The sequence below is a fragment of the Poecile atricapillus genome, chromosome 9, assembly GCF_030490865.1.
Source record: "Poecile atricapillus isolate bPoeAtr1 chromosome 9, bPoeAtr1.hap1, whole genome shotgun sequence".
In the NCBI taxonomy this organism is placed as follows: domain Eukaryota; kingdom Metazoa; phylum Chordata; class Aves; order Passeriformes; family Paridae; genus Poecile; species Poecile atricapillus.
In genome coordinates, this window is record NC_081257.1 from 15,579,530 (window position 1) to 15,605,751 (window position 26,222).

A 26,222-nucleotide genomic window follows, 5' to 3' on the forward strand; every position below is an offset into this window, starting at 1 on the left:
GGCCGGGGCGGGGCTCGCCAGGACACTCCCCCGCGCCGTCCCCGCCCGCGCCGCCGGCTCCGCTCCGGGCTCGGGCACGGTCCCCGCCGCTGCTGCTGCCGGGCTCCGCCTCAGCGCCGAGAGCTGCGCCCGTGAGTGCCGGGCTGGGCGGGGGGCGCGGGGCCGAGCCCCCGGGGCTGCCCCGGCTCGGGGGCGCCGTGCGGGGCAGGGGCCGCAGCCGCGGAGGGGAGCGCGTCACGGCGGGACGGGCGCGGAGCGGGGCAGGTGCCGGGCCGGGCTCCCGGGGCCGTTCCGGGCCGGGCACAGCGAGCGGCGGCGCCGAGTTCGGGCGGGGAAGGGACAGGTGTTACGGGGCTCCTGGTCCCGGTCGGGCGCGGGGAGGGCGCGGTGGGGATGCCCGGGTGGGAGCCGCGGTGCCCGGCGGTGATTTGTGGCAGGCAGGGTCTGGGACTCGTGCGCTTTGCTCCGGGCAGGGAGGGGAGCCGGTTCTGCTGCCCCGCGGGGAGAGGAGGCAGAGCTGAGACTCTGTTTTGGGGTGGGGGTGACGCCGTGGACGCTTGGGTCACTTGCGGGGAGAGAGGCAAAACGGCTTCATTCCCAGCATCTTTGCTGAATCACTGTGGTCCGGGGGAGAGTTCTTTTACCACGATCTAGTTCTTTAACACGATCTCGTTGGATTTCTCTGGGATGGAAACGGGCACTTCCCGGCTCCTGCTGAAGCCCTGGACCCCACTTTCAGGGGGGATTTCTGTCCCATGTTGCTGTCACTCCTTGGTCCGTGTGTGCTAAGCCCCATCAGTGTGCGCAGGGAGGCTCGGTGTCTCTGACACTTGCCCACCGCCAAAACTGTTCAGAGATGTATTTCCTCGTTGGAAAAAGACTGGTTAATATCACAGAAGCAAAGTACATGGATAAACCCCAATTATTATCGCAGGTCATAGAAGCCTGAGTGCCCTGGATTGCTTCAGTGGGACTAAGCTGGGTATTAGAGTCCTTCTTTGGGTCTCTTATAGGAGGGCCAAAGTTGTACTGGGATGTGGGCTGTTCCAACAAGAAGCAATTGAAATAAAGGTTTGGAATTGGGACTTAAAATAGGATGTGATAGAACTCCTTGGGGGAGGGATGGAAACTTTAGGAGTTTAGAATTTATAGTGAAGCAATTAAACATAAAATAATGAAAATGTGTCTTTCTGTCCTGCTTGATGTAAAGACTGTTAGTAAAAAACAACTCAAGAAAAGCAAGAACTAAGTTAACTTCTGATAAACTGCATTAGTCATGATAAATATGACATGTGTCGAAAATGGTAGGTGCTTTCTTTAGTGAAGCTGATCTGCTGAATTGACAGAAGATTTGGTAACTGGTTGTTTTGAGAATGCTTCTCCTCCTCCTCACTCCCCTAGTTATAGCGGCACAGGGCTGGAACTCGGGCTGCTCTGCAGACCATCAGAGCACTGTAGTTTGGTGGAGAACAGTCAGCACTGGTGCTGCTCAGTGTTTGTCAGTTCAGGTGAGTCACCAAGAACTTAGAGTAAGAACTTGCCTTTCAAATGTTCTGACTGGCTGGGAAAGAGAGAGGTTGTCCCTGTACAGCATAACTGTGCTGGGGGATGGAGTTTCTTCTCATCTTGTGAGATCTAAGTGTGAGAGCCAGGGAACTCGCAAAGGGGGTGAGTAGCTGAAATGCCAAGTGTATGTCAGAGTCTTACCTTGCTCTTTTTCATTTTTAAGTTGCTGCTGCTAGAATTCCTTCCATCTCTCTATTGACGTAGGAATCAAAGGTAACTTTTGAGGTTAAATATCCCATGCTGTACTATTGATACCAAGCTGCCCATGAAAGACTATTGCCACAAGTAAATCCCTTAATTCTTTTGTTTGGAAAAGTAGATGAACATTAAGAGCAAATCAGGTGGTCTGTGCCCGTTGTCTTACAACATTTCTGCTCCTCCTTTGGGTAACTGTGTGTTACACCGTGGCAGGGGTTTCTTCAGGAGTGGTGGTAGCCTGTAGTCCCAGCAGTGCAAATGCCTGGTAGTGCTGCTGGCATCCCCTGGTCTGCCCGAGCCTGTGTGTGTGTGTTTTCACAGGTGCAGACGTTCATCTGACTCTTAAATGCTTTCTTTTAATTTCAGCTTGCAAACTGGTTTGCAACTCTGTTCTGGGAGAAGCCCTGCCGGAGTTAGTGGCACTACCTGTTGCAGCAGTGTTGCTGATAAACAGCCTTGTAATCCTCTGAGTCATAACATATGAAATAAGAGTGAGCGTTTTATAAATGCAGGTATCCAGTTTGGTGTGTCGAGTATAAAGTGATGACTTGAGTGCTTTTCTTGCTTCCCTTTCCAGTTCTGGCTGTGCTGGGCTGTGGCAGGAGCCCCAGTGACTGTGTCAGTGCTGTGTGTCCTCTCCCTGCACGCAGAGCAGTGTCACAGCAGCAGGACTGTGGTCTGACACCGTCCGTGCACTTCTGCTCCCACCAGAGTGGGGCATCCCATTTGGCTTAACTGGGTCAGCAATTTGTCTGACTGAATTTCACTTTAAATATTTTTTGTGGTTATCAAATGTAGGCTGCCTTGGGATATGACTGTGTGTCGTCTGTAATTTGCTGTCTGGACAGGAGTAGCTGTGTTGGCCAGCCTGTCCCTGCGTGCTGTCCATTGGTGTGTGGCACAAGGACAGAGCTGGCTTGAGGCTGCCAGTGCTGGGGGATGGATGGAGTGTCTGTCCACCCCCACTGATGGATCACTGTGTTCCATTCAGGAGGATTTAAAGCATCATTGAAAAGGCACGTGTCATGAAGGGTGTCTATTCTCAGCCTTGCTCTGATGTGGTTGGCGAGTCCTTAGCTCAGGTTGTACCCAAACTAAGCTACTTTCACCTGTGAAGTTGTCTAGAAATTCAGAGCTCCCAGGCTGATGAGGGAAGTAGCAAATAGCTGGGATCACACTTGGGCATTTTAGGATGGCCTCCTGGTATCATCCTTTCATGTGGCACATCTGGCTCCAACACTGGTGTGCCAGGGAGGTCTGTGTGTGCCTTGTGGTTCTGGGTCCTTACACAAAGGTCACAGAGATTCCTCCATGCCCCTTCTCTATTGAGGGCTAGGTTTATTTCAGATAATTGCTCTTGTAAATTATTCACTCCAGTGTTACACAGGAGTGCTGTGATCAAGGATTAAATCATGCCCTTGCACAGGCTTGCAGTGTCATCTCTTTCTTTCCCTCATGAAGTCTTGATTCGTCTGTACTGGACTTACATGCTGACCAAAATAACATATTCACCAGTTAAAATAACACTGATGGACATCTCTGTCTTTGAAATATTCTGGATGTGTAATTTGAGTTAATTTTATTAAGACTGCAGTCATGATTGCTGGAGAGGTTTCTGGCTGGCTGCATCATTTCACTTTCAAGTGAATATCAGAAACCTGTACCAGTCTCATACGGTTTTAATGCATCTTCATGTTATCCTCTTCTTGTACTTGACCAGAATAACACCTTCAAGTGCTGGAATTTAAAAGGTATTGCTAAAAGTTTACAAACTGTACTTGAATGACAATTCCAAAAAAAGCCAAAAAACCAACCAACCAACCAACCAACCAACCAACCAACCAACCAACCAACCAAAAAAAACCCAATCCAAAAACTCCCCAAAACAAAGAATTCACTTCTTGATTTGTCAGCAGTTAGAAAAAAATAATTACAGAGGTTGGCAAAAGAGCTGGTGTTCCAGGTTTATCTGCTGTTGGGGGATGTGCTTTAATGTACTCTCTTGAGGAATGCTCTGTCTCTGATTTGTAAAAATAGGATCCTGGTATGACTTGTTCTGTATCTTAGTATTCCTTAGTCTTGTGTTGTCTGACCTCACTATTTTCATACATTGATTTTGTTTTTTGTACTCTTTAATCTACCTGAGATGCAGCTGGGGCTGTGCTTGTGCTGCTGGGTCCCAAAGACCTGACCTGCTGGACTCTCTTTTGTCCAGGCTGTGGATTTGGGCAGGGCAGCAGGGCACAGAGAGATGGGATGTGCTGCCTTGTTCTGCGGTAAATGAAATCAACCTTATCTCCTAGGAATGAGAAGGGCAAGCTATCTTTTTTGATTGGGAATTAACTGTAAACATTCAGTCGTTTTGGAATGTGGGGCTCTGGCTTGGCTAAATCTTTGTGCTGCCTTTAGCTGGGTGACTGTATGTTGAAGTTTATTAGTAAAGAGGATGGGACCAGAAGTCTTGGGAACTGTGTGGTCTTTTAAGATGTAAAAATAAACAAAGCTGAGAAGCTCTACCCTACTTAAAACAGGCTGACCTAAATTTTCAGCAATTCTAGCAGAGAGGCAGACTCTGGGTAGGGATAAAGGTTTACTGCCAACTGGCATTCCTGTCCTTCCATTGCTTGCCATGGTTGACAGGCCACCTTTGGCAAATCAGCACTGGTGTCTGATGTCATTCGCTTCCCCCTTCCCCGAGTTGCACAACCCGGCCGTGGGTTTGCCGTACAGTCCCCTTGTTATGCAAGTCAACAGTTCAGCATCTTCTGGGAAGTCACAGCATGAATCTCTACTCATATTGCTTTTGTTGGAGTGTGTTGACAACATGTTAGATGTCCTCTGTCTTGTCCCTGCAGAGATTGCTTTTGAGAGTAGGTGTCTGGGAAGTCCATTCATACTCTTTGTCTGTAGATTAATGTCCTTGCTATCAGTTGCTGTTCTCTGCTACTGAATTATTAATTCTTCAGTGAGAGTTTTCTTCTTAGTGTTCATTGACTTTCATGCTTGATTTACTCTTCTGTGCAGTTTGAAACTGGAGCATGGGAATGTTGACTAATATTAATGGATCACATGGTGTGACCTCAGAGGTTGTTAAATAAACTTTTTTAACTGGGGAAAATGACATCTGTCTTTTGAAGTATTTGGTTTCCCAGGTGAAAGGTTGCTTACAAACATGTATTACCCTCAGAGGCACATTGCTTGTTATTCAAGAAAACTGGGATGTTCAGGCAACTGGTGGAGTGGTTATGTGTGCTCCAGAGACAGTCCTGTGGGTAATGTCATGGGAGAAGGAGGGAAAAGTGGATTTGCAGATTATCCTACTAATGTGACTTTGTAGCTGAATGCTTTCCTGGCAGAGAGCCTGCCTTTGATTGGAAAGCATTCCCCTTGGTGTTCTTGTAGGTACTGATGGTCTGCCATGTTTTGTTCTGTGTTTGTGTGTGCTTTTTCCTGCAGAGAGATAAGAAGAGGGGAATTGTGTATCCTTTCAGCAGCCTTCTGTTAAACTTGGAATACCACAGTTCAAGCACTTGAACAGATGGATAATGGAGACTGGGGATATATGGTGAGTGCAAGTGTGCACTGTGCACTACATCTGGAGCTTCCAAGGTCTTGCAGCAAGAATCCTTCCAGATCTGCCTTCTGTAGATTCAGAGCTTCAGTCATGAGAGAGGGAAAACTATGCCTGTTAAAACAGCTTTAGAACAGCTAACTCACCTTCCCTGGAGAGCTGCATCTCCTGTGCAGCTTGTGGGGGGTGCCCAGGTTCACATTTCCTAGGGACAATCAGCCAGGACTGAACTGATGCCTTGAGCTAGCTGTTACTGTTTTCTTAACACAAAGGCCGAAAATAGTTTGTGATTTCTGCTTATCATTTTAAGGACTTTGTCATTTTATTTATCAAGAAAAGTATTTTTCCATGTAAACCTTGTATCAAACTAGACGGGCACATTTTATTTTTCTCCCCTTCTCATTCTGCTGCCATGCATATGTCTCTTTTCTCTGGCTGGCTGCAGTCCTGGTTGTTAGAGTTGGTGGCCAGATGGAATTTATGTTCCTTTCTCTCTTGCTTCCTCATGTGCTATCTGGAATCTGATGCAGACTGGTTTGTGCTTGCCCCCCCCCAATTCTATGCAGCACGCAAATTTGTTAATAAATATTTCTTTTTAGAGTTAAAAGCTGAAAGTTCTTTCTTTCTCTTGCCTGTTTAATGAAGCCTCTGAGCCAAAGCAATGGATTATTTTGATTGTGAGCTCTTGGTCCTATGTTTAAACTTGCATTGTCTTCCTCTTTTGAGGGATAAAAAGAGGCTTAACATTTGTTTGGCTGATTTTTTTCTTTCCTTTTTATTTGGTTTTGGTTTTGTTCTAGAATGAGAGAGATTGTGAAAGTAAGGAACATTGCTGGGCCTCATTCTGACTAACTTGTTCTTCAGGAAATTTCTCTGTTCTCATTTCCCCATCTGTAGAATAGGAAAAAACTTGCTGCCCAAATGTTAAACTTGCTCCTGTGACAGTAGCTCAGTTGTTAAGATTTCTAAAGCATTCTGGAAATGCGCGTTCTGCATGCTAAGTATCATCCTGTCTAGTTGCCAGCTGTGCCTTGTTGCTAGGTGGCTTGGATTTGCTCAGGTTTGAACAGCCCTTAGGGGTGTTCAGCGGGAGAAGTGTGATTCCCCCGTTTTCCAGCAGTATTTGCCGTGTGTGTCAGCGAGGTGATCGAATCTTCTTGTTGGGGCTTGATAAACTCTGCAATTTCTCTCTTTCTAGATGACTGATCCAGTCACGCTAAATGTGGGTGGACACATGTATACGACCTCCCTCACAACTCTAACGAGATATCCTGACTCAATGCTCGGGGCCATGTTCAGGGGAGACTTCCCCACTGCCAGGGACTCTCAGGGCAATTACTTTATTGACAGAGATGGACCACTTTTCCGTTATGTTCTTAACTTTTTAAGGACCTCAGAGCTCACTTTGCCACTGGACTTCAAGGAGTTTGACCTGCTCCGGAAGGAAGCGGACTTCTATCAGATTGAACCCTTAATTCAGTGTCTTAATGACCCCAAGCCGCTGTATCCCGTGGATACCTTTGAGGAGGTGGTGGAGCTGTCCAGCACCCGGAAACTTTCCAAGTACTCCAACCCGGTGGCTGTGATCATCACGCAGCTCACCATCACGACGAAAGTCCATGCACTATTGGAAGGCATTTCAAACCACTTCACCAAGTGGAATAAGCACATGATGGACACCAGGGACTGCCAGGTGTCCTTCACCTTTGGGCCGTGTGATTACCACCAGGAAGTGTCGCTCCGAGTGCATCTCATGGAGTACATCACAAAGCAAGGCTTCACGATCAGGAACACCAGAGTCCATCACATGAGTGAGCGTGCCAATGAAAACACAGTGGAGCATAACTGGACTTTCTGTAGACTGGCACGGAAAACAGATGACTGATTCTGACTCCACAGGAGCCACTTCAGTGATTAGCAACTTAATTGGACAGTAAACCCAAGAGAGTCTGGATTTTGACTAAAGCAACAATATGGGCTTTTTTTATACGACTATTTATTGTTTATCAGTGAGGACTGGAGGAGTTTCATTCTCTAGCAGCTCTGTTCTATTGTCCAGTTCAGAAAAAAAACCGTGCATGTGCCTGTTCAAGTCAAGACACCTTTTTGTTTGAAAGAGGGAGTCCGAAGAATCAGTACAATAGGGTATTTTTGTGTCATTAACACAATTCTCTGACTCGACTCAAAAGTGCTAAAATTACCTCTTGTTTAAATGGTTTCTAATCCATCTAATGCTATGACACTGGGAGCAAGAAACAAAAAAGATTTTAAAATGCAGTTGGGGAGAAGCTGCTATTGTGTAGACTAATTTAGTTTCTAAATCAATAAACAGTATTGTAATATTTTAGGAAAACAAATCCCACCCTTTAAAAGTACTTGATAAGTACAGTTTCTTACAGTTATGACAACTGTTTCTTTCTATGCATATAAATCAAGCAACCAAATATTATCTGTAGCCATGGAAATATGATTACACATATTTATATTGGATTCTAAATGCAAAATGTCCCTGTGGTAGAATTCATATTTTTAATGCCTGGTGCAATATTATTCCCAAGTGTAATGCCTGCCAGAAGAAGCTAATAAAAATGTGAAATACAGAATGCTGTTTTGTATTTTCTTTTTGTCTTTTAGAGCTCTCATACTTAAAAAAGCCAAACCCAACTAAACAAAAAACCTCCCACCCAAATCCTGTTTTTTTGTGCTGCAGAGTAGTTTGGGTGTTCTGGTAGGGCCCTGGTTTCTTCCATTAATGATGTAATTGGTTCCTTCTTATGTTAATCAGTTGATTCAAAAGGATATAGACAAAGCTTGTGTTCTGAAAACTGCTTTAGATTGATAGAAAGATGGCAAATATTTGTACTGGCTAAGGGGGTAGGAATGGAGGGAACACAGAGTCCAAATACTTCAAGCTGCTAATAGAGTTGCCTGGTTTGTCAGCACTTCATGTAGTGACTTTGTATATAATTTTAACTACAGAATGCTTTTTCTGGTGATGTTCAAGTCAAATTCTGTGGCTTTACTCAGTTTCGTAAAGACATTTCTACTCATCCTGGTCCCTTTGTTATAGTTATTAATAGAATTTCTGGATATGTTCTAACCTGATTGCAGCTGGGAGTGAGCGAGTTAGTACCTGTTTTGTGGAGTGGATTCTGTTCTCCCATGAAGTTCTTGTCCCAAGCAGGTGGGAGCTTTCCATCCCATATCTAGCTCTAAAGGCCTGTCTCGGGGGGTACTTCTCTGTCATATTTTGTCTCTTCCTGTTCATACATTGCAGGTTTTTGACTTATGTAATAAGAGGCAGCAGTGAGAGCTTTATTCTTGCTATCAAGGAGGGAAGAGAAGTAGAACTGATGAAGCTCAGGAAAAGTTGTTTCTTTCTTGCAACACATGGTAAGAAATTTCCGTGTTAACTGGCATTGAATTATAATCACAAGATGTTCTTTGCAACACTTCATTTACGAGCAAATTAATGACTGGCCTGGATCAGCCTGCCCTTTCCATAATTGTTAATAATAATAATTAGAGAAGCAGTATTCCAAATAATACACTTTATTGGAGCTAAAGATTTATAGAAAGACAGTATGAGCAGCTCTATTAATGGGAAGGTAAATTCTGCAGACTGGAGCTGGCATCAGCTTTGTCTGCATCTTCATTAGGCAGGAATATTCCAGTACTGAGCAAATCAAGAGCTATTTTAATTGTCAAAACAGATGCACTTTCAAATATACTTTCTGATTGAAGAGAACAGCTTGTTCCTAAGATCATTATTTCACCATGGATTTTTCAGTAAAGTTGGTTGTTCTGGGTTTCTGAAGTCACTATATAGTTACAACTCACTGAGAGAGGGTTCACAGTGTGGTGATGTTTTTTTTTCTCTCAATCACCATATAGTGGCTTTAGAAAGAGAGTAAGAAAGCCAAGTGAGAGAGTTTTGATGCTATCAAGACACTTCAGGATAGAAAACAGCGAACCCTGGACCATTCCTGATTAGATTGTCTCACAGCAGCAGGTACCACTCAGCGCTGTTGGCATCTGTCTAATTGCAAATGGCTGGCTGAGAATCTTTCATACTTGTTGTAACTGCAAATAAGCAACTGATTATTAATTCTGATTAGTCATTACTGACGCTTCATAAATGTACTGCTGCACAAAGAACAGAAGGAAATGTGTGCCCTTCACTTGGAACATGGTCTTCATAATTTCGATAGTGTGTTGTGCAGAAGTGGCTTCAAATACCTCTCGTAGGCTGGGCTCATCTGTTCAGAAAGAGAATGAGGAAGGAAATTAATGGCAATTAAGAAGAGAAAGGCTATAATTTTTAAGAACAATCTCTGAAATACATAAAGCTGCACTACTTAAAAACAACCAACAAACTACCAGCTACTTTAACTATGTGCAAGATCTTTTTCCCTATAATATGTATTGTACTTCATAACCAGCACACCACACTCATCCCAAAGGGGACAGCATACTATTTAAACTCAGAAAATATGATTGGACTTGAATGTTTGCTGAAGGTAAATTTTGTGTTCAGCTCTGGAATTTCAAAGGGATACCAATTACCACAGTAAAAATCTCACTCAAGGCCAAATGAGTTTTCAAACAGAGCAATACATATTTACATCACACAGAATTTTACATTACTCCACATCCATACTCAGTATGGATGAATTGAGAAAGCAAGGTGTTAAAGACTATGAAGGATCAAATTGCCTTGTTTAACACTTAAAATCTTTCTGGTTAGACATATTTAAAATCCCGAGTTTTGCATTAGTAAAAGTATCAGTGTATAGAAAACACCCTGCATTTAGTGCTGTTCTATAATATGTGAACAGACTTTTCTTTTAGCTTATTCTCTACAATGTAATACAAATCAGTGATACAAAGAATTAAATGCTCATCTCTTCCATATTGCTTTTGTTAGAAGAAAAGGAATTTCTGCCCTGGCTGCTGTGGAAGTTGCCCAGCTGTAATTCATCCCTACCTGGTTGGTGGGTGACTTCTGAGCCCACTCGTAGAGCCGCTGGTAAACCTGCCCATCGTAGCTGCCGAGCGCAGAGTTCAGGCTCTTGTCCGTGAAGTCAAAAGCGTCCACCAGTGGCACAGCATCCTTCCTACAGAGCACAGGAGTGACATGCCTGTTACTGAGAGGGTATTGCTTTGCAAGATGGGAAAATAAATCAAAGATGAACTTGGAAGTCAGTTTCCCAGGTTTCTCCTGGAAGGCTTATGTCAGTTTTCCTCCTTTACTGGGTGGGGGAATGCTGCTCTAGGTGACCCTGCCTTGGCAGGGAGATTGGACTAGATGCTCTCCAGACATCCCTTTCAGCCCTAATAATTTTGTGAATCTGTGACATTCTACTAATGCCTTGAGTTGTCTGCACAGCTGAATGGGTGTTTGCAGGGTCTTGTAATCACCCAGGCTCCATCCCCAATTCAGGACTCAATCTCATGTCAGATTTTTTCTCAGTAGTCTCTGCCAGTTAGTTCTTTTGATTTTTGTCTTTCTTTGTTTCATTTTTTTTTATGCTGTTTGTGTGTCTTATAAAGTGGAATAAGTTTCCTACCAGATTGATGTGAAGTTGCTTTGCTGATCTCCAACCTTCATCTACCTTTCAGAATTTCTATTATCTCATCACAAGGTGTTGAGCTCTTCTATTCATGTCTGTAAGAGCAAAACAACGCTGACCCATCCAAGGGCCCATCTAGCCCAGGGGCCAGTGTGACAGCATGGAGAGCTGGAGCACAGGCAGCATCTTCTAAGCAGGAGATGGTTTCTTTTTCCTCATCCTCCCATCATCCTGGGTGTAGGAAGTTGTGCTGGTTGTACCTCACACCTGAGGTACCAGGATGCAAAGTGGTTTGCTCAAATGTTGGCATTTCCATCTTCCAGTTCCTTTAGGGGGAGAGCAGTCTGAGGGTTTGGGAAAGGCTGGGTTTTTGCTACAGACCAGGAAGTGGTTATATCCTTTCTACTAACTGTAAATATTTAAAACCTCAATTCTTGAGTCCTGTTAACAAGTCATTGACTAAAACAGAAATTGCAATGAATTCCAAAGACAACATGTTAGGCTTTTGAAAATGTTATGTTAAACATACCATTTAATTCAGATTCTGCTGTCAGTTCTGAAAACCCTTGCTGTTTGGTTCAGCCCTGTTCAGCCCTTGCTTATAGTGTGTTCTTGTTTTTCTTCAGGTGGCTTAGGTAGAATTTTACATACAGTAGCAACTCCTCTGCACTGTAAGTTTGTATGTTCTAAACAAACAGCACTGAGTAGTGAAAGCTGAACCCTTTGTCAAGAAGCCTCTGTGAGTGTTGTGGTAAGTGAAAATCTTAACTCAGAATTCAGAGTTGGTGATAAATGGTGTCAAGCAGATGCATCTGAAGTAGCTGTAGGCAGGATTGTTTGGGTACCAGTTGCAGCTCAGCCATGGCAACAGAGTAGGGTGTATTAGCTGTGGCTTAAGCAGATTTTGCAATGTGTGATGGGTTGCTGTGGCTGCCTCCTGCCAGTGTGCTCTGACTACATATTTTCCTGCTTTCACTCTACTGCAGATGGTAGAAAGTGTTCATGACTTCTTCATTTATAATTTAAGATTTCATGTTACAGAACTTTAGAGATTGCAGAGGAGCTGGACACTTGGGTCTGTTCTGCCATGAAAACAAGCTCTGAGTAGATGTTTCAATCAATTTCTAGTGCTGCCAGGCAATGGAAATAAAAACTGAATGAGGTGAATTGACTGTGGAGATGTTGCCATAGGTACAGCAGCACCCTTTTGTATCTAGCATAGGGATAAACTGGATAGCTGTGAGTGTCCTGCCAAAGCAGCTCACCGAATGACAGCCAGGAGGTCCAGGTAGGATGCTGTGACCATGTCCATTTGAGCTGCAGATGTGTATCCATCATGCAAGAAGGCTCCTGTATTTGAGAAGATCCCATGTAGTGCAAAGAGGTCACAGAGATGTTTCATAATCTTCTGGATGCCAGCCTTGGTCTCGAGTTTTTCCACAGTTTCTGCAAAGTTTTTCACGGCAATGTAGTGGCAGTGAGCCTGGAAAACAAATGCAATCAACAGTGAATGCACCTCAAACACTTTAGTAGGCCAAGTGACTCAAATGTTCTTGCAAAGAATATAAAACCTTTTCATTTCCCTGGCACTTCTCCAGTCTGTATTCTTTGTTTGCTGGTGACCAGGCCTTTTGCATTCATGGCTTACAGCAACAGCAGAAAAAGGAATGTGTAAACAGTCAACACTGTGGTATTTGTAGACTCCAGAAAACTGCTTCAGAAATCATGCTAGGACTTATTTTAAATAGTTCTGATGAATATCCCAAAGAGTTTATGTGAAGGAAACACAGTCCAATGTGTTTGTGCTGTAAGTGAATGTTGTACATCAACAGGAGAAAACTTCTGTTGAAGACCTTGGGCTCACAGTACTTTGGGATCAGTGTCTACAAGGCTTCAGCTCTGGAAACACCATTGTCACAGAAGAACAACCAAATTTACCTCCCACTTTTGTGCTCTTAAGTAAACTGGTAATTTCAAGTAGAGTGTCTAACTCAGAAATGTCAGCAGAGGTGCAGAGGAGATGAATTAGGCTGACCCCAGCTGTCTGTGGGGTGACTTTTGCTACATTGACACTGCTGTGGGTGGTTGGTAGTGTTGGGATTTGTGTGGCTTCACTCCCCCACTTCACAGTTCCCTTCCAGCTGTAGGTGTAAAAGTGTGGCACACCTGTACTGCAGCTCTTCCTGCTGGCACGGTGAAGCAGCAGAGGTGGAAGCAGGGTGGACTTCAGAACCTGCCTGGGAAGCTGAGTAACCCTGAGTGGCCACTCAAGCAATTAACCCATGTGGAGTTTGCCCGGTGTCTGAGCCACTCAGCTGAGAGCTGGCAGGTGTCAGTTCATAGAGTTGCCATGCCAGATGTGTGGGTGAATCTCCAGGGAAGGTATGGAATAAGAAGTAAATACAGAATTGCCTCAGGAAGGCAGCAGTATATCAAAATTTTAAAGTTATGTGGCAACCTCAAGGGGTTTGGATGACTTTTCTTGTCCCTGAAAGATTTAAGAAACTTTGTGGGCCTGGATCCCATTTTCTGAAGAGTCTAGCAGCAGCACTGATGATACCACAGCCAGCCCTCTGCTTTTGTTAGGCTCTTCAGAAATAGTTAAAATAAGTTGTGGATCTGTTTCAAAATGAAGGGAAGGGAAGAAAGATCTTCTCCATAACTGTATGGAAGAGCTGCATTAATTGCATATTAAAAAAAGAATTTTGGTTTTTGGAGATACAGAACTATCAATGATTTAGTTTTCATTAATATTTAGGGCTTTTCTCCCCTCTTTTCTGCTTAATTCTGTACTAATTCACCCTTGTTTTAGGGAACACATGCTGCTATCTCAATGCTACTTCAGCTGAAAGCACCTCTTATAAATTTGATTTATCTTCCAGAAGTTAACATTGCACTTATCACTGGTTTTCCCTCTTTTCCCTGCAGTTACCTTTCCAGGAGATGGAAGAAATACTAGGCATGTTCCATCCTTTGCTGTGACTCCACCAGCTTTCAGTGGAGTGGCTTTAGGAAGACCAGAAGCACTGGATTGTTATCCAGTTGATGAGTGTTGGCTGTAGATGGTGGGTTTTTGTTGCAGGATATGGGAGGTCTGATTCTGCCAGTAGTGGCAGCATAGCTGTGAATGTATTTTTCCTCCCTTTCATTTCTCCTAGTCTTTTTCTACCTGGCCTATACAGACAGCAAATTTTTCATACCAGGAATTGCTTCTTACTACAACTTTTCCACCATGTAGACCACAGTGACCGTCTGTGGTGTCTCTTAGATGCCAACAGGAAACAATTAACAGCACTGAGGCTTTAAGCTAATCATGCCATTTCTGTTGCATATTATTTCATAAAGACAAACATTTGATAAGCAAATAAATTTTGCTAACCTTTGCAGCCTGCACCAGCTGCACTGTGCACTGGTTCCATGCATCATGCTTTTTGACTCCAGACTGAATTAAATCCTGTAGTTTTGCTGCTGTGCTGCTTGTGAGCCTGAAAAATTGAAAAAGCACAAAGCATCTTGTATCTGCATCCCGCATGCATGAATTTGCACTTGGGAGTTATGTGTGACTGAAGGGCTAACTGGTATTTCTGACATCTGGAGTTATCTACACATAGTATGAGTGAACTTAGATGATGCAAAATCTAGGTATAAATTGTGAGAAGAACCCGGACCACCCTGGTACTGAAGGATTTCTGCCTTCTCAGCTTCCAGGGTAGTTTACCAGGGGTTTAGCTGAGCTTTTCTTGGGTTGTGCGTGTGTAAGGAGCGTTTCCAAAATAAACAGGAATACTGGACTGCTGTAATATGATGTTTCTCCTTTTCTGCACAGGGATTCAAATCCTGTTCCCATTGATGAAGCTTTTTAAAGAGTGGCTGTTTTTACATTGCTTTCAATGACAGCAGGGTTGTCTTTTTACCTGATTTTCAGAGGTGACGCCTATACAGCCCATAACAGTGTACATAATTCTGAGACCACTCATGGTACCATTTTTATTTATGTTGAGTTGCTGAATGTGTAGTTGAAAGGCTACAGACAGAATGAGAGGCTCTGTTCTTGCTATGGTGTAAACTGAAAATAAACATCACTTTCTCAGGTATGTGAAATTTTAAGATTCTAATAGAATTGCTCAGGGTCCAGTAAAGATTTTACTAGATAGAAACTCTGTGATGTGGTCTGGCATTTACTTTAATAGTGCCACCAACTCTTTGACATGTTGTTGTTTGGTAGCACATGGCTTAAAAACTTCTGAGTGTGAATGTTCAGCTTCATACTGAACATCTGACATGGCTGTTAATCCTATGTAGCCTTCCTTTTCCTTTCAGGAACAGATGGTGCCAATCCTAGTTTAACTTATTTTATTTTACCTCCCTTTAAAGCAAGGAAGAAGCTGAGCTCTTAACACATTTCTGATGTCAGAGAGAAATCCTGTCTCCCATCCTCTGTACTGACCTGACTGCCACGTGTTGGTAGGCCTCAGTGTAAATATCTGGACTGAGAAAATCCAACTTGTTCTTGGCTGGACACCTCCCATGTTTCACTGCAGCCAGATAAGTGACAGATGGTGGCACAGGCTGGCCAGCACTGGCTGCCATGAAGCACTTAATCAGGAACCTGGGAAGAGGGTAACAGTCAGAGCAGGGTATGGTCATCTCCTCACAGCAAACAGACATGCAAAAAGGAAAGTGGGCTCAGGTGAGGAGCAGCAAGATGTGACCCATCCCATCAGTGGCCCAGAATGGATTTGAGCAAGTAATGACCTTTTGTTTTGCATATTACTCACAATAACCTGTGGTGGGTCTCAGGGGTGGCCTGTCTACTTTATTTAATAGTACAGTAATCCATAATGATATTTTTTTCAGCAGAAACTTGCTGTGGCTATTAGCAGTCTCAGCAGTGTGGTGATTAGTTACACTATCAACTTTGCAACCTGAGTGCCAATGCCCTGGAGCTTTAATGGTGATTTGATCTTGCCCTCTGTGATCCCCAACACACAGTCACATTACACATGAGACCCTTTGGAGAGAGTTTCCCCTCTCCCTTAGTTTTTTGGTACCTTTGCTATAAGCTAGACTGACCAGGTCTGGAATTAAAAGGGTACAGCATTTCTGTTGACCTTGCTGTTGATCTTCCAAAAAGCAGTAATGACTGCAGAAATGTCTGAATGGCAGCACAGAGCTATGTGGTGGCTCTGACCGTGGGAAGTGCCCTGGTTTTCTCCTTCTAGTAAAAACATACATTATTAAAAGTTCAAGCAGCTGTAGCTTCTTTATCCTGTATTTCATCTGTTCTTGAGAATCATCAGTCTGCATGTTTGGAGCAAAGTAATGTTCTTTGAGCATGACTCATCCACTTTCAGTTTCCAACAACTTTGCTTCCTCTGAATCGACCACACTTTACTGATATTGTGTTACATTGTACCATTGCTACATTGGTAGCTTAAAAAATTAACCACAAAACTTTCACAGCAATATCTTTGCTGTGCTACCAGGCAAAGAGGAAAACGAGGTTATGCAGAACAGCACCTGCATACCTTCCCAAACCAAAAATAGAAGAGATAATCCAGTTCCCACACACTTCCATGATTGTTAGACTGAAGACATGAATAGTTTATGTCCTGAGCTGTATTTTTAGAAGGTGCTGTGAGAAAGGAGTAGCTGGTTTTACTGGTTTTGGAGAAGTGGTAAAGGCTGAATAAACGAGGGGGAAGGCTTTTAGATGAACACATTTGAATTGTTACCTGGCAGTTTGCAGGAGCAAAATGGTGTTTTCCCCTTCATAAATACAAGAGGCAAGTATTTTGGTATACAAGGAAGGCAGTCCACTCAGCAGGGAGTAGCCATGGCCCCCACAGGCCCGGAGACAGATCTCCACTCCTGCAGTGCAGTGCTGAGTGATCACGGCTTTAAAACCTGAAGATAATGCATGAAGCTGTTAAAAAAAGAGTGAGAAGAAAGCAGAGTATTACTGGTGGAATCTTCAAAATAAGTTCCTTTTTAAAATCTGGTGCAATATCTGGGCATGAAATTCTGGTCAGATCCCCCTTTGTGTGGTTGTAGCACCCAGTTCCCTGAGTCTGGCCTTTGTCTCTCTGGGATGCTGCACATGCTCCTGTCTGGGCACATGGTAGTCAGTTCATGCATTTTTGGGTTCCTCTCAGCCAGTTCTGGCTTTGGCCACCTTTGTTCAGACTGTGTCTTCATTACAAGCACCCAATTGCAAAATACTCTGTTCTGTCTAAAAGTTGCATTTTTGGTTTTGGCTCAGATGTATGTGCATGCGCATTGCAGATGTAGTTGTGTAATAACACTTTGTGCCACCAGCTACTTGGAATGAGGCTTTGGACATGCTTTCCAAGGACTTTTCACTCTGCAATGGTTCCCAAAACAAAAAGTTTGGGGTGGTAGAGCAAGTGATGTTGCTGACTGGTTGCAGACCTGGGACACGTCATTTGACCTCTGAGTGCTTCCTCTTTCTCCAGTTCTTTAGTGGTGAAAGAAATGTTCGTCCAGTTTACTAAAATATTTTAACATTTAGAGAACAGAAATGCTGTATGAGTTAATCCTGCTGTAGCTCACCTCTGGCAGCATGTCAAAGTTCTTCCTCTGGATCTCTGTGTACCCCCTGTTGAATAGCTCCTGCAGGTAGTCATTGATGAAATGAAAGGCATAGGCTGCTGCCAGCTGGGGCAGAAGTTTCTCTTGCTGAGTCTGGTAGTCAAGGATTTTTGCTTCTTGTTCCCTGTTGGAAGACAGCTGATGAAGCAGGGAAAGTGTGGACAGGGGCATAGCTACTATTACTTTACCTGCTGCAGAATGAAAATGACGTTTATCATTACCAAGAAGCAGTGTGTGAACAAAACTGAGCAGACAGTGAGACAGGAAATCTGCCCAGGTTACTAAGCTATTAGAGAATCAAATCCAAAAAAGCCTAACAGTGTAGAAAAGGCTCTGTGTGGTCAGTGAGTACAGAGGGGAACAGGGACTGCAGGAGAGGATGAGAATGAGGTCTTCAAGGACAGCAAGTTGTTAGGTGTTCCAGGAAAGGCAGTGGCATTGCACCCTGATAATCTTTGGCTTTTTAAATGGAAACTTTGTAGTCCCTAGCATAGAAATGTTTCTCTGAAAATGTTTGAGTCTGAATTATTTAAAGTTTTCTGAGCTGTTTTTGGATGTTCTTTATCATTTCTGCTGTGGTTGGTACATTTAGGGATTCAATCAATGGAATTGGTTATTACAATAGTTCAGCTGCTGTGCTCTTCTGTTTGGTTTGTGTTTGAACACAATCTCTCTTTTTTGAAAGGTGATTTAAATGGAAATCTTTGTAATCCACTCAAATTAACATATCTCTTTAAAAATAATGGGGATTCAACTCTGAATACAATTCAGTGCTTAAAGTGTGGATATTGGATTTCTGGATGTTGGAAGGTATTTTAATGTCACATCCACTAGTAGGACACTATGGAGTAAGAATTCAGCAACTTGTCCACTTTGTCTGGATTCTGTTCAGTTATGGGATTACAGGGGAAGGCCAGTTATAAAAGAATAAGTTGCTTGTGTGAGCCACTGACCTATTCAAAGTAAACATTCTCTTGTACTTTGACTGAAGCTCGTTAATGTAAATAATGGGGAAGCATGTTTATCATGCCCTGTCTGGGCCAGGAAATCAGCCAGTGATGGGCTGAAAGATAAGATGAAGAGAAGAAATACAAACTGGCATGAGAGAACACAGTGTACAGTTCCCTTCCCACTGGGATGCATGGCATTACCCAGGCTTTAACTTGGACTGCCGGCGAACCACCGAGTATCGGATGGCGATGGTGCAAGCCTTCATGAGGGGTGTCAGAACCTCGTCTGAAATGAGTGAAATGCGCACTGTCGTCATTGTGAAGTAATTAATCTTCTGCGACCCCTGTCTTACATAGGTGCCATCTGGTTGAACCTAGAGTAGAGAGAGGCTGTCAGATGCTGCCTTATTCAGTACTATTATGGTTGTGTAATCGCTATGCATGGAATAAAATGGACATAAAAATCCTTCACTGAAAGCAAACAATGCTTTTATGTATGATGGATGAAAGGTACCCATCTGAAGAGACAAACTCTTACTGCTTCTGTCAGAGTAGGTTCTACCTGCCCCATGATCCCTAGTTTCTGACTGTGGAATTCTTGACACTGACATTCATTTAGGATTCAGGTACCTTCTGCCCTTGATAAAACCTCAGAGACTTGCTGACACTCAAAGGAAGATTCTTGTCCCAAATTTAGACAGGTCCCTGTTGTCTCTCTGGCTGTGGAATGAGAGTCTGGCAGCAAGCTTGTGATGTGAGTCCACACATACCTCACAAAACTTGCTCAGCATGTTCTCCCTGGGGATGCGCACATTCTTCAGCAGGAGGTAGCCATTGTCAATGTGCTCAAAATTCATTTTGGGCCCGATATCTCCTGCAGTTATGCCTGCAGAAGGAGAAAACACAGCGTACTTACTTCCACTTGAACTTTTTGCTCCCCATTTTGTGTCAGGATGGGGACATTAAATGAAGGGCATGGTCAGCTCTGCTTGTTCCCCAGCATGGGTGATCTTGCCCAAGGGGTGAAACAGGCATTTGAATGCCTTGTAGTAGATTGTTTTCATGATCCATTGACATGGATCTGTGCTGGCTGGGATCAGAACTGAGGTGCTCAGAGCAACCCAGGCTTCTGGTTATGACAAAGGCTTGGTCTTGATATGGCTGAGGATATGTTATATTTCCCTTCAGAACAAATAGTTGGGGTTAATGATAACTACATCTTGGTAACTCTCTTGGCTTGGTTTTGGCAATTATAACTCTCCCTGGGCCCAACATTTTAGAAAACATTTAAGGGCAAAATAGGCAGAGAACCTAGTGCTGCAGTGTCTGGGGTTATTTACCTGGGCAGAGGGAATGATCCTGAAGGCTGCGTATCTGCACGATGAAAGGATGGATGCCATAGCACTTCCCATGGATGTACAGCTGAGCAAAGACCACTGTGTGGGTTGCTGATCTTCCCACTGTGAGAATAAAAACAGCCCCATTCCCTTAAGACAAGTTCCAGCACAAACACTGTTAAGGTCGGTCAGTACTAATTATGTGTTAGGTATGGGTCAGCACAATTGTGTGCTGGAAACCTAAATCAGCCTGCTCTTAGCTCTCAGAAGTTACACCATCATTCTGCTTCTGTTGCTGCCCATAAGGCTTGGATTAATGGTTTTGTAACAGAATATGAGAAAAAATAAACAGTTTGAGCTAATGTAATGCTGAGAGTGGGAAGTGCTGTGGCTGTTGCAGTGACTCCAGTTATTTTCTGTTAAATACCTTCCTGAAGGGAGCCAAGAATTTCACACTTGAATCCTTTATGCTGAGATTGTCTGATGAATCTAATCCTTTATGCTGATGACCTCCCTGCAGTTTTTGCTTGTCTGAGTATTATTTATAAAGAAGGGAAGATTTATTCCTGCAGAGGCAATAGCTTTCTTGAGTGAAGTTCTTCAGCCTGCAACCAAAGGGATTTTTGCAAATGATGGTGGCTCCCTTGTGGTCTTTGAACTTGGACAACCCCCTTTCTCTCGCTTGTCCATGAGAGTGTCTCTTATTGAAGTCTTCTGCTAGCACCTGGGCCCTCAAACACAGAGCTTAACTAGGGTAGATGCAGTAACTGAAGGAGGCAAAAACTAAAATATTTTGTGTGGTACTTACTATCTCCAGGCCACCACTTCATGGCAGAGATCTTTGGTGTGTTCAGTATAAACTCCTGAGTAGCAGTATCAAAGACTGCTGTCGTTTCCAAACCCTGAAGGTAAGTGCCTTTAAAAAAAAGAAATTAATATCTATGTATCTATCTCCTGGGATGGAGAGGGTGAAGGATCCCTGGAAGCTGGCTGTGAGTATTACCAGGGTTTTGTGGTTACTCTTCTGACGAGAACCATGAATGAGAACCCAACGACCCCCGTCCCAGTAAAGGATGGACAATTTGGAGTCAAATTCCCATGGGAATCAGGGCTGCAGGCTTGTGTCATACAGAAATTCTGCTTTCCCCACAGCCTTACCATGTCCCAGTTCAGTCTGTGCGTAGCTTCCAATAAGCTTGTGCTGGGTGGCGAGAGGAATCCATTTGGAAATTTGTTTGTCAGAGCCCAGCACTGAAATACTTCTCATGAAGACGCGGTGGAGGAGGAACGCGACATCTCCTGACAGTGCCCTGCAGAGAAGGCACAAGGGGTGTTTTTAAGGGGATGAAGTTCCAGGCATGTGATGAATGAGGCAGTGGCACTGCAGTGGTCACCAGACAATACCACCTGCTGCCTTTTGATTTCTGCCTTGTCATACCTTGCCTAGCACCCAGCATCAGCACAGCATTGCAGGAAAAGTGCCCTTCCAATCTGCTTTTGTTTCTTCTTTTATAGCAGAGTTTGCATTTGTGGTGCTTGCTCAGTTCACTTGGTCTTGGAGGAATTATCTGTTCTGAGTAGCAGATGCTGAGCTAAAAGCACAACCCAGCTCCCAAGCTCCTGAGGCTCTGTGAGCATTTTGTATTTTTATTTTACTTCATAGGATTTTTTTTCTTGATTATTTAAGTCAGATTTTGAAGGTGAACTAAAAAGAGCAAAACAGCACTCTATTTGAAAACCCCCAAACCCTAGCAATTAACTGTGGGGCATATTAGACTGAATTACACATGTAGGTGTCTGGGACCTGGATCTCCTGAACCTTCCCATTCAGCAGACATACCATGGTAGGTTGGGTTTGTTGCTGTATTTTTTGCTGTTTGTTGGCTGCCTGTTGCTGTCAGTGAACAATACTGGTGTTTGGGGAGACTTGTCCTGAATCAAGATGTCATTTTCTTGTGGAAAAATTCAAGTACACCCATGTAACCCCTGGTTAATTATCTGTTCAGGTCCTTTGCCATTACCATCTGCACACATCCTAAAAAACACTATTCTAGAAACTGTGCATGGGAACTTGGGTACAGTGATTTCCATGGCGCAAATGAGAAATTTATTTAAGCTTTTTTTTTTATGTGTGAGAAATAATAAGAAAACATGAGGAATATGACTATATCATCTTCCTGGGATTCCTCAGAACATGGTTGAATCCCCTCATACACGTACATGTACAAATAAGTGGCTGTGCTGTTCTCAGTAGCTGAGTGGCTGTTAGCACATTGCTTTATTGCAGTGCTCTAGAGAGCATCTCCTTTCACATAGATACCTTCTATTGTTAAAAAATTACTCTGACCTTTCTTTTATACTGGCCCTGAGAGAGAATTAATCATGCTGAAACAGTGTGGGGGGGAAATATGAACAAAGAAGTTAAAGGGAAATTGCTTTGATTAACAGAAAATGACTTAATGAATCCTTGGCAGCCTGGCCAGAAATAACGTTCCTTTAGCAGCAATTTGAAAAGCTGGGTTTTAAATTGTGTGAGTGATTCACTGCGCTTGGCACTGGGAGCCAGGATTCTGTCATAAGAGCTTGGTGCTCACCTGGAGTTCCATCAGGCAAGAGCTGCCCTGCACATAGCTCTGCTCTTAATCCTGGAAATGGGACAACACAGGGCTGGTCCTGCTGCAGCCTTTGGCATCAGGGGGCCTGATAAAAGCACACCTGGGTGGGAGAAGGGGTGGGATTTTTTTTTGTTCTGAGGGAGCAGTGGAGAGCTGCTTTTTAATGGAAATATAATGATCAGGTCCAAGAGCTCTTGATGGCACATTTCCACCTTCATTAGTTCTGCTCGGTGTAACTGTTGAAGAGCTCAGCATAAAAAATTATCATCTTTCATATGATGGAGACAACTTTTTAGCAGGGCCTATTACCATAGGGCAAGGGGTAATGGTTTTGAACTAAAGGCAGATTTAGACTAGACATAATGAAGAACTCATTTGCAATGAGCATGGTGAAACAGTGGCACAGGTTGCCCAGAGAGCTGGTGGATGTTCCCTCCCTGCAAACATTTCAGGGCAGGTTGAACAGGGCTCCGAGCCACCTGATCTAGTTGAAGATGTCCTTGCTCACTGCAGAAGGCTAGACTAGATGACCTTTAAATGTCCTTTCCAACCCAAACTGTTCTATGAGTCTATGAAATGCCAGAAAGTGGCTCTGAGTGTCAGCAGTGCTGTGTAAGGGACAGGCACTGCCCTTCTGAGTGACACTTATGAACTTGCACCTTCCTGCTGGGTACATGACCCCACCAAGCAGACAGTGTGCCCTGGGCAACAGCCAGCCAGGAACAGATTGAACAAAGGGGGAAAGGAGTGGCAACCAATTGAAATGTGGAGTTCAACCCTACACAAAGTGTTAAAAAAACTTTTAAAGGAAAGGACTGTGAAAATATTTCATTCTCATCTACCTGCACAACTAAGGTGAGTTTTTATTTTTTCTTTTTTTTTCCCTTTAATAAAATGTGTTTTCTTGATACACAAAATGTAATCTTTATTTAGAAGTCAGTAATGTAACTGAAACAGCAGCACTAACCATAATGCTGGTTATACATTTAAAAATGTCTAAGGGGTGGTATGAGAGCTGTAGCACAAGTAAGGAGGTTGTTGAAATAGAAATCTCGTGATTGTGAACTGCTGTGATCTATCATACTGTACCCGTGTGTTACTCTTTGAGAAGTTCCTGGTTGCGTACCACCATTTTCCTTTTCCCAAGTGTGCTGCTGAAGTAAAAACCTGCTTCACATTTTTATCCAAACCTATTCTGTCAGCTGCTGGCCTTTCCTAGCCTTTGCTAAAGCTGATTCTTGTTGGCATACAAAGCTTTTAACAAAATAGTTGTACATTTAAAAAAAAAAAAAAAATCACCTGTAAATGTACTTAAATTCAGGTCCATTCTCAGTCCATCCCATCTCATGCATCTTTTTCTGGAGATGAACAGCCTTCCTGACTGCTGCTTCATACCTCTCATTCTGGGTCTGGAAATACTGATTTTCTCTGCTAAATACAGGGTCAGACTCGATAACTTCCACTGCAAAGCAACACAGAACAGTTGGTTCTCCTGGGGCTCGGGAAGTGCAGGCAGTGCCTTGAGCCATGTTCGGGAAGAGCAGGCACAACTGGACTCATGGATACTGATGCTGTGATTTTTAGGGTGCTTGCAGGCAGGTTTTGTTTTGCCAGTTCTGGTTCCCATGGCTGTCACATCTAACTGAAAAGCAGTGGATTTGGGGAAGCAGAAGGGGAACTGAGTGGGCCTGAGAGAGGGGTCTGTTCAGTGGAAAGGGTGACCCTGCAGGGTAAGGCACCCTGCCTGGTCACAGTGGGAGAGGTGACTGTTGGCAGAGGATGCCGAGGATCCCTCTGCCTCCAATTGCTGTGAGGGCAGTAGGGGCTGTGGTGAGCAGCATTTTGCCCAGGCTGTGGTGAGCTGCCTTAGCTAGAGGGTGGGTTATGGCCAGAGCCTGCTGGGTGTCCTGCTCGGGATGTTACCAGCCCATTGCACTGTTGCAAAACAACCCTGAGTCACTTTTTCTGTGTCAGTTTGAACACTCCCCTTGTCCATTTTACCTTAAACCTTGAGTCTTTTCATGTGGAAAGTTATACTGAACTCCAGTGGCACTGTGAAGAGGGTGATCCCAGTGGCTTTGCTGTTTTCCTTTGGTAAGTGTATAATATGGATGCAGTTACAGAGACAACAGAGTGGGTTTTTTCCTCTTTCTTCTGAGCAACAGTCATTTTTTGGCACACCCATCACAAGTGAGAGCAGCTTAGCCTGGTTGAGCCAACCCACACAAGAAATTCCCCACCTGGATGAGCCCAATGTGCCAAGGAGGGAAGCTGGCTGTGGTTCACACGTGATGTGCATTTCTACACAGCAGCACCAGCCCCTGCACGCATTTCCCTTGCACATGGATGCTTGACCCTCAGTTCTCGTATTCCAGTTTAACCAGTCTTGCCTGAGACAGGGGATGGGAGCAGGGAGGAGGAAAAGCTTCAGGCAGCAGGAGTGGCTGCGGAGGAGTCATATTGATTTACATGAAGAGAAGACTCCAGCTCCACACTCCCACTTTTTAAAGAGATGGGGGGGATAAGCAAATGCCCAGGATCACAAACCCCACTGTGCTGCAAAGGAGGAGCAGAGCAGCAGGACATAGCCATGGCCTGTGCCAGCCCCCACCACGGCCTTGTAAGGATCACTCACCCACTGCCCTCCGTATCCGCGTCTGCTCCGTGCCGCCATCCAGCAGGGCCGTGAGCTTCTCCACGCTGAAGGAGGCTGTTTGCCGCTCACTGGCGAGGTCGGGGTTCACACTGCCGAGCACTGAGCCCTGCGAGTATTTGCTGGTCTCCAGCAGAGCCATCCTGGAGGCTGTGCTGCTCTGCAAAGGGACAGGGCTCCTCTGGCACTGGCACCTGGCAGTGGATGCCTGATAGAGGGGTTGGCACAGCAAGGAATTGTTTTGGTAGGTTGGCCAAGATGTACCTGCACAGGGGTGTTGCATGAATATTTAGGAGCTCTCCTGTCCTCATTGCAATGGACTTTATTTATGGCACTTCAAAGAATTAAAACTGCAGGTTTTATGACATATTCTAAACGTAAAATATTTTTCTTTTCCCACTCTGTCCTCAATATTCTATGCGAAGTTCATGCTGGAATATCCCACAAGTACATGTTAATGTTTGATGTTTTCTGGCCCAGGGCTCACAGGCACTGGTGGCTCTGCCTGTGCTGCCTCTGTCCTTGGGGAACAGCTTTACATTAACCCTTAACTCATGTTAGTGAGATTGGTCACAGGACACTAGTAAAAACAAAAGCCGTGGTGAGTAGGAAATAAATAATATTTTTCCCTTAAAGAGGCTGCTGCCTTTCCAAATATCAGATTACCTTAAGAAATACAAACTCTGGAAACCACTGCAAATGTCTTATTAATTCCTGCTTTTTCTGATATTCAGGCCTTTATTCCAAGGTGTCTTGCTGGAGGGAGGAAAGCCTGGGGGCAGCGCGGTGGGCTCTGAGGGCGGGGGTAACCCGGCGCTGCCCTTGAGCCGTCACGGGGAGCGCGGGGCTGGGCGCCGGGGACGCCTCGGCCTCAGCTTCCTCTTCCGTGAGGCTGCGTGAGGAAAATGCCATTCCTTTCTCTCCGTGCAAACGCAGCCCCCCACGTACCTCGTCCCAGGCGTCCTCCGTGGAGCCGTCCGGCTGCTGCCTCCCTGCCCGGGCCGCGGCTCCCGAGCCCTGTGCGGGGACCTTGTCCCCGGGCCCGGCGCCGCGGGTGTTCCTGCTGACCTCTGCAGGCAGGAAAATCCCACAGCCCCCAGCGCTTCAAAACAGCGCTGCTTCTGATCCCGCTAAAGGCAGCTGCCGG

General features: G+C 44.5%; 2 protein-coding genes and 1 long non-coding RNA gene across 9 annotated transcripts in view; 2 read left to right on the forward strand and 1 right to left on the reverse strand.

The window, feature by feature from the left end:
• Nucleotides 1-6: 6 nt before the first annotated feature.
• On the forward strand, nt 7-7,963 carry KCTD6 (potassium channel tetramerization domain containing 6). 3 transcript variants are annotated; one of them, XM_058845016.1, is made up of 3 exons: nt 7-131; nt 5,221-5,329; nt 6,534-7,963. In XM_058845016.1, exons 2-3 carry the CDS (start codon nt 5,303-5,305, stop codon nt 7,218-7,220), a joined length of 714 nt encoding a protein of 237 aa, XP_058700999.1. In that variant the 5' UTR covers nt 7-131; nt 5,221-5,302; the 3' UTR covers nt 7,221-7,963. The 3 variants fall into 3 exon arrangements, with proteins under 3 accessions (XP_058700999.1, XP_058701000.1, XP_058701001.1); XM_058845017.1 differs by lacking the exon at nt 7-131 and adding an exon at nt 209-328; XM_058845018.1 differs by lacking the exon at nt 7-131 and adding an exon at nt 3,600-5,036.
• Nucleotides 7,964-8,871: 908 nt separating this feature from the next.
• Nucleotides 8,872-26,194, reverse strand: ACOX2 (acyl-CoA oxidase 2). Of its 3 annotated transcripts, none has more exons than XM_058845011.1 (15): nt 26,024-26,194; nt 25,058-25,339; nt 23,722-23,884; nt 20,966-21,117; nt 20,616-20,723; nt 19,811-19,930; nt 19,241-19,356; nt 18,672-18,844; nt 17,482-17,644; nt 16,644-16,834; nt 15,356-15,517; nt 14,288-14,393; nt 12,174-12,391; nt 10,323-10,452; nt 8,872-9,594 (listed from the first exon to the last, which is right to left on the reverse strand). In XM_058845011.1, the coding sequence occupies exons 2-15, from the start codon at nt 25,215-25,217 to the stop codon at nt 9,532-9,534; spliced, it is 2,025 nt and encodes a 674-aa protein (XP_058700994.1). In that variant the 5' UTR covers nt 25,218-25,339; nt 26,024-26,194; the 3' UTR covers nt 8,872-9,531. The 3 variants fall into 3 exon arrangements, with proteins under 3 accessions (XP_058700994.1, XP_058700995.1, XP_058700993.1); XM_058845012.1 differs by having other exon boundaries at nt 25,058-25,283; nt 26,024-26,174; XM_058845010.1 differs by having other exon boundaries at nt 25,058-25,235; nt 26,024-26,156.
• The window catches only part of LOC131582145 (uncharacterized), a 51,041-nt gene continuing 46,353 nt past the window's right edge, over nt 21,535-26,222 (forward strand). For all 3 annotated transcript variants that reach the window (XR_009278291.1, XR_009278290.1, XR_009278289.1), the window contains exon 1: nt 21,535-23,277. This is a non-coding gene — a long non-coding RNA (uncharacterized LOC131582145). The remainder of the gene's footprint in view (nt 23,278-26,222) is intronic.

What these genes read in the sequence shown, in the direction of transcription:
- KCTD6 (XM_058845016.1), top strand. Translation starts at nt 5,303, where the DNA reads ATGGATAATGGAGACTGGGGATATATG. An exon ending in ATGGAGACTGGGGATATATG is followed by an intron (nt 5,330 to 6,533) that starts GTGAGTGCAAGT and finishes CTCTCTTTCTAG; the next exon opens with ATGACTGATCCAGTCACGCT.
- ACOX2 (XM_058845011.1), bottom strand. Translation starts at nt 25,217, where the DNA reads ATGGCTCTGCTGGAGACCAGCAAATACTCGCAGGGCTCAGTGCTCGGC. An exon ending in GCGGATACGGAGGGCAGTGG is followed by an intron (nt 23,885 to 25,057) that starts GTGAGTGATCCT and finishes GTTGCTTTGCAG; the next exon opens with TGGAAGTTATCGAGTCTGAC. An exon ending in ACTTTGACATGCTGCCAGAG is followed by an intron (nt 16,835 to 17,481) that starts GTGAGCTACAGC and finishes TTTTTTTAACAG; the next exon opens with CTTCATGCATTATCTTCAGG.